General features: G+C 41.5%; 1 protein-coding gene across 5 annotated transcripts in view; it reads left to right on the forward strand.

Moving 5' to 3' along the window:
* The window catches only part of fgf12a (fibroblast growth factor 12a), a 34,686-nt gene extending 25,174 nt beyond the window's left edge, over window positions 1–9,512 (forward strand). For 4 of the 5 annotated variants that reach the window (XM_047588655.1, XM_047588654.1, XM_047588651.1 and 1 more), the window contains 2 exons: window positions 7,178–7,376; window positions 8,519–9,512. In XM_047588655.1, the coding sequence (XP_047444611.1) occupies window positions 7,178–7,376; window positions 8,519–8,634 (315 nt within the window). In that variant the 3' untranslated portion in view covers window positions 8,635–9,512. The other variant, XM_047588652.1, reaches the window with a different exon arrangement.
* Window positions 9,513–11,522: the final 2,010 nt, after the last annotated feature.

The raw sequence follows: 11,522 nt of genomic DNA on the forward strand, positions 1-11,522 counted from the left end.
CATCACGGGGAGACGGGCCGTTCGTCAGAGCACAAGACATTCCTGCAGTTGAACAGTTGAAAGGCCAGATTAATTAAAGCCGCGGCGCGAATGCACTCTCAGGCCATATGGAGGAGGTCTGGTCTTTTCGATGCAAAATTAGCATTGGTAAGCAGAGCGCAGGGTGGTGGGAGCCTTATGAGACTTGGAGAGGCACAGGATGGTCATGAACAGGCATAATTAATATGAAAAACCGCTGGATGAAAGCGTGGATTACCTCCCTGTAGTTTCCTGTTATTTAACTGTTTAATTTACTAAAATGGCCTAAACGTGTGATAGGCAAAATGAGAGGTGTTTCAAGGGGACAGTTAACAGGATCCGTTCTTTATTCACACTTTTATGAGAGCCCTCATGGTGCAATCACAACTATAAAATCAGTCCCTTCGCTTTCATTCTTCCTCATGCTTACTCACATTTACTTTTTATTATTGATTGTCCAGGTTTTTATTTTGGTCTGCATTACTGTCTCCTTTGCCTCCCTAAACTATAAAGTTTCCCCATGCTTGTTTGGTTGTCTTCTTTTGTCTTCCTTACATCTGAGAGCAGAGACGCATCTCTCTCTATCTCTCTCTCTCTCTCTCTCTCTCTCTCTCACCCGTGGGAGATAATTACTGAGGGATATCCTCCTCCCTCTCTAACACTCCTTCCCTTTTTTTCCCCCTCTCCCTGCTTCTTTGCACTCTCTTGTTAGTGCAGGAACGCGACCAGCTTCATCTTCCGTGCGTTCCAGACGGTTCTGAGAAGTTGAGCCGCAACTTTGAGAGTCTTTTATCTGCCTTTATGTCTTATAGGGATACTTGACTGTAACTGTTCATCAGTTAAGTGGTTACATATGTCCTGGTTGGCTTTTTACGAGCTCGGAGTGTAGAGTTCTGTGTCGAGGCTGTTACAGATTGGAAGCTGATGTAGCTGCGGGTGAGCTGAGTGATAACGCTTCTGTGGAGTGTTTAGTGATAAAGTGCGTGGGGGCTGAGCATCTACAATGAAGAGTTCCCTTCTATTATTTATAACACTCGGTATGACCTAGTTTACTGCACAGCACTAACCACTGCTCACTCTCTGTGTCTATCTATCTATCTATCTATCTATCTATCTATCTATCTATCTATCTATCTATCTATCTATCTATCTATCTATCTATCTATCTATCTATCTATCTATCTATCTATCTATCTATCTGAAATGTTACTTATAAGATGCAGTTAAATCTTCGCTGAGGGCCCTGAGAGAGCACTTAGAGAGGTATAGCTTTTCTCTCAGTAACAAACGATAGTGGGCATTTGTGAATAGACACTGTCTCTCCCCTGAGCTTAGGTTTAACTTAGAAGGAGGCTATCGACATCCTGTTACCAGACACCACAGGACACCCTCAGAAGACCAGTGTTCCATTCTTTGATGAATCACAACCGTTTTGGAGGCAGACCTACACAATATTAATAACATGGTCATAATGTTATTCCTGATCGGTGACGAACGTTATCAACTGCCATTTTGGTGAGTTTTTTTTTGTGCATTAGGGCTCCTAGTAGTCTGCAGGTATTAGTTACTGTTAAATAGTTCAGTGTGGAAATGAGACTTGGTAACTAATTGGTTATGAAAATGTGATGAATCACTATTTGTCACTATCTTCACTCTTAATTGGCCATCTGGTTCAGTTGCAGTGTGCGGGCACATTGCGTCATTCTGTCGCTATGACCACTGAAGGTGTTTGTAAATGGATTCTGGCCATTAACCATCAATGTCCTCCTTAGAAGAAGTTCAAATAGAACACAGTCTCGTTCCAAAGTGACTGACATTAAGAGCGAAACAGAGATTAAGAAAAACAGGGACGGGAGGACTTTTTCAGTTTAAGTAATGTCTAGACAAACCCGACCTGGATCTCTCCAAGAATAATAATAAGCTCCGCGGGAGTTCCATGGCAGGACTGAGATTGTCACAAGGGCCAAGTCTCCTAGATACACCAGTGGCTCGGGACCATTTTTTAACTTCGTGTTCTCCTCATACATCTTATCCAAACTCACAGCATGCTTGTGAGATCTGCATTAAGAAGCAAATCTGGAGAGCTACCTCACTCCTTGGATGGAGCCGGGGGCTGATCTGGATTCAGGATGCGTTCCACTCACTTTTGTTGCCAACCCAGTTTCATATCCATTACATCTTGTTCTCTTTACGTTTTCTGCACTTGCACCCTCACCATCCACAATCCACTACCCATAAACATGCATACTGTAATATAGGGCTGAGCGGTACAGTGGTTAATACCGTTTTTCTTTTGATGATATGAATGATATGAATTTGTAATAGACCGTCATGCCGGTGTGTTTGAGCACACATCGTTCGGAGCGCTGCACCACGAGACACTGTTTCAGACCACTTTCAATGTAGCACTTCTTAACCCGCATGTGAGGCACAGTGAAGATGGAAAGGTCCGAAAAATTACGCGGCAGTACGAGAAGAGGGCCATGCAAACCTATTTTACTAATAGTGTGGAATTATAATGCAGTATTTAATTATCATGACAGTAAAATAGTCCCTCCTCAGTCAATCTACTGCATTAATTCCTCTCTCAACCAGTAGATAATGAACTGAGTGGCAACAAAGTGACAGTTCAGCATGGAGATTGGCAGTATTAGTTTGAATCATGGGCTTTAATAGCGTCTAAATTGTAAAATTCATAAAAAAAATTAGGAACAGCTGTTGTGCGATTGACTGTACCAACAAATTTGAAAAGCAGTCGGAGATATATATTTACAGATATCTGCCAAAGAAAAGAGAAGGAAATGGATCGCTGCATTACGAACTGGAATCCAGGCAACAAAACCTGCTGCTGTGGTTCTCATTTAGTGTCAGGTAATATTAATTTATGCTGACAGTAAGTATTTCAGTTCCAACAGTAAATAACAATAAAACAATAAACACTAATCACTCCTTCATCTGGTTGGACGGTACAGTATTGTATGGTTAACCTTATTTCTCAGTAAAGCTCTTAGTCTTAGCACCTTTTATTTAGCTACATTTATCATAACTGATTTATCGTAACTTAAACTCACTGAAACTGAGGCTAATCCAGTTTTACAAATCCATTCTAGGTCGTATGGATCATTGTCAAGTCCAATTGCCCTTAATTTGATCTGATAATCCACATTTTTCCCGGTCTCGTTCTATTTACTGCTACATTTCCCTGTGTTTTTGCCACTCAGGGGGGCATGGCCCCAGGCAGCAGCAACATCAGTGCATACCCTCTATACATTTTTGGTCATACCGCCCAGCCATAATGTAATATCTCACTCACCCCTGTCTGAATGATCCAGAGAAACAGATGACAACCACTGTGTCGAAAAGATGGCTGACTTGCAAATAATTAAATGGCATTACAGTGGGTTAAACAATGCCCGTGTGTTGTTTTTGAGCTCTAACTCTGCAGTTTCTGAGTTTATCTTGGGCAAACACACAAGGACACATACTCACATACCCATACACGTGAGTGAAGCAATACACAGTCTTACCGATGACACAGTTTCCCACTGGTCAAATCCGATAGGCTGCACCAGAGTAATGCAGAAACACGTTGCCAATCATTCAACACGATTGATATAAACAACGCTGGATTAAGCAATTAAGCTTAAACAAAGCATTAAGCTTTGTTAGATCTGTTGAGTTTCCTCTTTTGATATGGTTGTTGAAGTGCCCTCCAGTTATCTGTGTCAAGGTTTTCCGTCATCTAGCTCTGGCTATAAAGACAAAAAAAAACAAAAAAACAAACAAAAAAAAAACTGAAGCACCCAGCAGTAGCAGTTACCAGCAGGTTGATTGATTTGATGAGCAAGATTGGCTGGTGTGATGTGAATTTCTGCTATGTGACTTTTGTTTTGCTAGAGATTAGCACAACTTCTGCTTGGATGGTTTATTGATTTTGTAAAGCAGAAATGGCAAAACAAAAGAAAAGTCTGACTCATCAAATCCTGGTTTCAGATAGATTCCCACAAGTGCCTTTACATCATTTCCTTGTTAAAGATCTGTGCCCTTAGACTGTCACAAGTCTATTATTTCAACCATTTGCAAACATGAGTTTTTAACAAAACAGTCTAAACAGGAGTTTAATGGTGTTTTCCCAGTGGGTCTATTATTTTTGTTTATTTATCCTTTGCTCTGGATTGTCAGACCCCCTAATGGAGTCTCACGTGCCAAGTTTCACATACAAGTCCTTTTCTCCTTCACATCAGTGCAGAATATAAATGAGCAGCCATGTAATTAGTTTGCTATCACTAAGCACAGCCTGTTAGCCCTGAAATGTGGCACGCCTTTTGGAAAAAAAATCACTTGTTCTGTAGGAGTAGCAACTTTGATTGATTATGTACTCTTGCCAGAGAAAGTGACGGGGCCAACTTGTTGCCGTACATTTTAATGAGCTCGCGTTGCACGTGTGTTGTACTCAGTTTGTGTGCACACACGTGTATACACACTAATGTGGCTTTTCCTTGACTGTGTGTGGCCCTCGTGTCCATTAAGGAGATGTCATTTATCACAAGAGACTCCGACCCCATCTCTTCGCCTCATATTTCCACTCAGTCATCCACAAACAAGGTACTCTGTCAAATACTTCAAAGTCACTTACATTCCACCCCAAGCATTCCCAAGCCACATGCGGGTTGCTTTCTAAACTCCTCGAAGCCTTTTCATGGACAGTTACAGATCGTTGTCCTTGTGGATGAATTTGGAGGGGAATCTACTGCGCGTCAGCAAAGCAAAGTGGCTTATTGTGAGGGGTAGGATAGTAGAGTGCACTTACGTGGTCCTGTGGTGTGTACCGTGTGCGTGTGCATTCGGCCTGACTTGAGCTCCAAACAGATGAAGAAGGGACAAAGCCTTCTGGTGAGTAATGTATCATTGTCTGCCCCCTACCCACTCAAACACATATGTTCACACACAAACACACACGCAGCCAGACAGGCACAACGTGACCCTTAGTGCCCCAACAGAGAGAGAGATGTCTGCCGTTTGACAGTGTGTCAGCAGGCCCAGATAAACTCAGCCGCCAGCTCTCCTCAGAGCTTGTCCTCCCTCCTGCTGACCAGCGAGACGCTGCCGACACCGCCGACCACATGACCTCACCTTCGCCGAGTCCTTCATGCCGCCTGCCACGCACTGCTGTGCCTTATAAATGAGCGGCCATGCACACTGTGTCTCTCATTGTGCTGAAACTGTGGCGTCTCACACAAGCCACAACACAGATCCTCTTTAAACTGCACTGACTTTAGTTGGGATAAATGCAAAGGATCACATATACATTTTTCTACCAGAACAATGGATCAGGTGACTGCGTGTAGCAACGGACAATTATTATCATGCTCTTCAGTTTCCTCTCAGCTCTACAGACATTTTAGCATCGTTTAACTTAACATTACCATTATCATTAACATTACCACTAATGTGGCTAATGAACACAATGGGGCATTTAGCAGTTGGGAGCTGGCACTGAGCAAAACAGGCCTACAATAAGAGTAGAGTTGTCAAATTAATGCTTACTTTCAGTGTTTCGTTTTTTGTTTCACTGCTTGTTTTGCTTGTGGACAAGAACAACAATTCATTTAGAATAGTTTTCTGCAAAATGAAGGTACCAAGCTTTTAAGTGTCATATCACCTAAATTACAAAAACATATATTTACTTGCATAGCGGTGAGGAAGTGCACATTTTAATTTGAAACACTTTCTACGTCCAGTCTAATACGGTGGAAGTAAATGGTATGCAACTAAATCTCTTGAAAAATAATGAATATTAATTAAAAATAATGAATAATCTAATCATGCACACATTTTTCACAACTGTTAATCCTTCAGTGGATGGCACCTGAAAGCATCCTCTAGTCTTCATACCTATAAATTTTCTCTCTTATACACAAGCACACAGTCTTGTCACCTCAAAATTTAATGGTGTATAGGCATTTACTTCTTGTCCCCATATGGAAGGCACGTCCCCGTAATGTGACTAAACAGATAAGGCCTCACAACGTAAGTGATACCTGAATCACAGGCTCTGTCTCACTCTCTCTCTCACACACACACTCACACACACACACACATACAGTCACCTCCGGCAGGAACCGGAATTGGGCTGTCAGTCAAACAGACAACCTTAAAAGGGCACAGAGCCCTAGAGGCGATATTAATGAATGAAATACTGCTCTGAAACAAACACACACACACACACACACACACACACACACTCACACACACACACACTTACAATACGAAGTCTGCCTAAACCGCAACAGCGTAGCGTCCACCGAACCAGCCCTTCTGTCTCACGTGCACCCATGCTGGACGCACAAATCTTCCCTGCCCCCCAGAATGACTGGCATTACTTTTTAATTCAGCCTTGTGCACTCAGGAAGCATTCAGATGAGAAGGAGCACAGGGACGAGGAGTGAGGGCGACGAGGTCAGCATCCACCTTGTCAGCACATGTTAATCAGCGCGTCGGCTTCAATAATAAAGATTACGCTCAGAAAAGTAAATTCGCACAGATGTGCATTTGCATGCTGTAAACACAGTGCCACCACTGTCCTCATTAAAATTGAGCAAATTACCTTAATTGCTGCATCTTAAATCTGTTCTGGATTAGAGAGTCAAGTGCAGTTTCCTCTCTTTTACCGTCACAACAGTAATCTGGTGCACAGTCCTGACATTATGAATATATGAAATATCCGGTTCTTTCAATTTTTTTTCTGACTTTTCTTTTCTCCTGCTACGTATCCCCTTGACTTTCTCCTTGATTTGCTGTTTGGGAAATGAAGCCGAGAGATAAAAATCTTCCATTGTCCATCGTTATTAATTAGAAGGATAGTCTTCATTTTCACTACTTGGATTCTTTGTGGGCGTGTGTATGTGTGCATGAATGCAGTATGTTTACTGACCTTGGCAGCGTTCATGTGCCAGTCATGAGAGCCAATACTGGCAGAGTGGCAACAAAAATAGTTTTCTTTTTTTTTTTCTTACAAAATACAAATAATCCTCCTGTTTATTTATGCACATGGCTCTGATATTGATGTGGACATAAATTAATTTTCTGTGTGCACTTATACCGTATCTTAGGTACGTATTCCTTAATATTTTTTGTCCCTCACTCGATTCTTCTGCAGGAGATGTTCACGCCAGAGTGCAAGTTCAAGGAGTCGGTTTTCGAGAACTACTATGTGATCTACTCGTCCACTGTGTACCGGCAGCAGGAGTCGGGCCGCGCCTGGTTCCTTGGCCTCACCAAGGAGGGACAAGTCATGAAGGGCAACCGCGTCAAGAAGACCAAACCCTCGTCGCACTTTGTGCCCAGGCCCATTGAAGGTATAAGAAAGCTTGTAGAAAAATGTTTTTGCAGCAGCTTTTAATCTCATTTTGTTTGTACCCTTTCTTTAGTTATGAATGTACTTACTGGTAATTGCTTTGGAAAGCATTCAAGGAAATGTCGCAACTGCTCTCTGGAGCAGCACTCCACCTGTTAGCTTTTGAAAAAAAGAAAAGCTTTATAATATCTATAAATTATTTTCAATTGAAACTCAAGGCCTACATTATCATGTGAAACTGTGTTGTCTAAACTAAGTGGGCATTAAGGAGACGGGGAGACTCAAATGAAAGATAATATTACATTAGTTGAAATGTTGGCTCGAGTGGATTTGGAGCTTTGCTCCTGCCAGGAACTAAAGGCAGGATTTCTTGACATCCGCTGCTGTTCTCAGTGAGAGCAGTCTTACGATTAGAGTTGTTCCAATAAAACACACCAGGATCAGAAAAGCTTGTGATACTGCATACAGTGCAGGATTGGATATTTTTACGAGTATGCCAATATACATACACCCATCCAATATCCAGTGTTATTTTTTTTTTGTGTGTGTGTAAAATTTTGTCCAATTGCTGACACTTTGCTAGCTCTGGGTAATGTTACACTACTGAAAATCAATTATTGTTTGTCACAGGTTTCTGCCAGGTTGCAAAATCATGAAAAACTGCAATCCCCAAACTATATGAGACAACGAGGCAGTGCGTTTTTAGAAAAGATGTGCAGGCGATTAGCTTAGCAATAACAGCACATAACACCATACAGGGTTTGTTGTGTGCAAGTGTTAAAGTAATTTTTATGCCATTTAATACACAGTACGTGTATAGCGAATACGCAAAGTGCAGGCACCTTAGTTAGTATCAAAAACTGGTATCGGAACGTTTGTGCTTGTGATATCTGATAGATATTATCATGAAAACTTGTCAAGAAATGTGATAAAAGAAAGAAACTGCTGACATTGCCCTAATTCCCTTGTCTTATCCCTCTCAGCCTGGTATAATTGTCCCAGCCTCTCACCTGACCTTGTCCCTGTCTGCACATCCATCTCTTCAATCTGCTCTCCATTGTCCCCTTTCTGAGCTCCTCCTCCCTTTGTCCTCTCCTCTTCTCCCCTTCCTTCTTGTTCCCTCTCTTTACATCCACGCCACAGTTTGTATGTACAGGGAGCCGTCGCTGCATGAGATAGAGGACAAGCACCGCTCCAGGAAGAGCTCAGGGACTCCCACCATGAACGGAGGGAAAGCTGTCAATCAGGACTCCACATAGCACTGGGGGGAGGGGCTTCCAGCAGGGGGGGAGTGGCCTCGTCCTGACTCAGGGGAAGGGGCCATAGGAAACCTCATCGCCCCCCACCCCCCAAAATCCGCACCACCATACCCCTCGGAAAAAGAAGAGGGTGTTGCGACAACGAGGAGCTACTACTGTACAACAAAGACAACAAAAACTGAACTCTTGCCTGTGAAAACCTTTTAGATGAATTAATATAAAACCAGAGGATATATATATATATAAATATATATATATATAAAGAAAATAATTTTCAATCAGGACTACTTGACCAACATTTTATGCAAAAAAAGAGAAAAAGCTGTGATAAAAAAAAGGAATGGTGGTCTCCTTTCGCTCAAATACAAATATCTGTCATTTCCAATTTATGCTGTGAAAAACAAGCTTTAATACATGTTCAATTTTCATATTTTTTTTTCTATATGCTGTTTAGAAAAAAATACGCTTTATTGTTGTCAAAAATAACAATTACCATCGTCTTTATAATCATCCTTAATCATCTGTTTATCCCAGTTACTGTCACGGCTACTCTGACTTTCTTTTGTTTTTGAGACTAAAGAAAGAATCACTCTTGTGTTTTCTCTCTCACAGTTTGATCTTGAATGCACTGTCACACCACCTGCTCTGGTGTGAAAGTAGGACTGAAAGTACTGGCAGTTCTCTGTGTTGGGCTCCAGTGGAACCAGAGTGCTTATGGTGGGATGTAATTTACTCAGGTGTGTACTGTAAGTTAGACTGATGTGACTAATAGGACACAAACTCCCCCTACGTGATCCTGCTGTGGGAGGAGAGGGCTGATCAAAGCAATATTAGTAGAGTGCACTAGTATGTCTCTAAATAATAACAAGCTGACGACACCTTGTAATGGTTGGCGTGTTTTTGTTAGTAGAATAAACTGATGAAGAAAGTTGTAGAGTCGGCAAAAGTCAGAATCAAATGAAAACAGTTTTGGTAAACTTCATTATATTCTTTATATCTGCAAGAATTGTTAGGTTATAAGTGACGGGAGGTCCGGACTGACAAAGAACAGCATTCTGTCCCAAATCAGAGCAGAAGATAATGACCAGCACTACGAGCCATGACCATAAATGGTCACTTCACATTTGCACCTCAAGAAAAACACACTCCTTCCTCAGCTATGACAAAAACTCTCAAAATGTAACTCTGTAACAGTATTCCTGCATTTGATTTGTATGGCGAGACCACAAACTAATCCCGGCTTCAAGACTGCTGTTGTTTTTCTAATCAAGAGAAAGAAACAGACCTTGTTTTGGCAGGCCTGCCTGTGAAGGTTGTGTTGGCAAATTTTTAAGAAGTACTCATTTCTTTGACTTTTACTGTGAAATCCTTTTCAAAACTGGCAGACAGGGTGACTGACTGTTTAATAAACCACCGAGCGGACATATTCTCAACGTAAGGTCACAATCTTACAGGCTTTCCAATCACAATGGAAGCATAATGTTTCATTGAGGAACCAGTTCATCTGGATATGCCCAGGTTGGAGGAGGATGTCTTACCATCTCTGTGAGGTTACCATTTTTTTTTTTTTTTCCTGAAATGGTAACACACACAGTCCCCACCTGGTTTTGTGACCCATGAAATGAGCCATTTGCTGCATTGTGGCGGAACGCTCCTCTTTCATAAATCAACATGCTGACAGGGCTGTATAAACAAGGTGAATTGACTGGTACACCACATTCACCGTGTGCGCTGCTGAGCTCATTCCTAATACCCAATTAGTTTGTCTTACTCAGGAAGTCCTACAGTCGTTCATGAACAGCGCCGGACTTAAAGTCTCACCGCTCATTGTCCAGCTCTCGTTGCACAAAGGCTGGTACCAGTGTGGTGTTTAAGGGTCGGCGTCGACGGTGGTTTTTATCACTGAAGATGATATACAGCTAAGGTTAGGAAGGCTGAAAAAAAAGGAACTAGGCGAGACAAAGCATGACCATCGCATGACTGTAAAAGTGGATGTACATTTGGTTTTAGTTAAGATCTGTTAAAAAACAAAAAACAAACAAAAAAAAAACATCATTGTTTTAGATTTGGGGGAACCTTTTTATGCAATGTTTTGATCAGTATTTCAGCAAGAGTTTATACATCTCTACCGTATCTGGTTGGAAACCATACGCTAGGTTGGTGGTATGTACAGTAAATAGCACACATTCAAACTGCAGTGATATATCATCATGGATCTGGGAGGGTCTTCCGCCTGGGACCTGGGTCCACAGCTAATGCAAGTTACCTGCAAGAGCTAACGGTAGATTAGTTCAACTTCCACAGCACCTACTATGTAACAGTGATACATACAGTATATCAGACATGACTCCGAAGTCAACAGGCAAGACCAGCATATACTATCTTTTTATGGAGGTTTATATAGGTGCAAATGAGATACGTGTGGACTTAAAGCGATGCATGAAATTGGATGTACTCAGTGTCAACTGTTGACAGCAGAATGAAAGGATCTTCAGGAGGGATGACTGATGCAAGGTGGCGAAAAATAGCTGGTGTGAGAAAGCAGTAAAGCAAAGCACTTTTTCATGGGTTTACTGGTGTGTGAAATGGTGAGCGAAGGCTTTGGGTTGTATGGGATATTAAAAATATAATTTAATATTTTTATGTTTGCAGATGTTTCACTGCATCAGAACACACTCATATATGCATTATGAATTGTGAGATGACATAAAAAAAATATGCATTGATTATAAAAATCCGAATGAAGTTAGTGATTGTTTAAGAATAAAGACTATGTTATCAAAAACGCTCACCTACGTAGTGGTTGATTTAACGCGATCACGGATGGTCGTATTATTATTTATTTATTTATTTATTTATTTTGTCTGTCTCACTCTTTTGCAACAATA

The sequence above is a fragment of the Mugil cephalus genome, chromosome 7 (assembly GCF_022458985.1).
Source record: "Mugil cephalus isolate CIBA_MC_2020 chromosome 7, CIBA_Mcephalus_1.1, whole genome shotgun sequence".
NCBI lineage: Eukaryota > Metazoa > Chordata > Actinopteri > Mugiliformes > Mugilidae > Mugil > Mugil cephalus.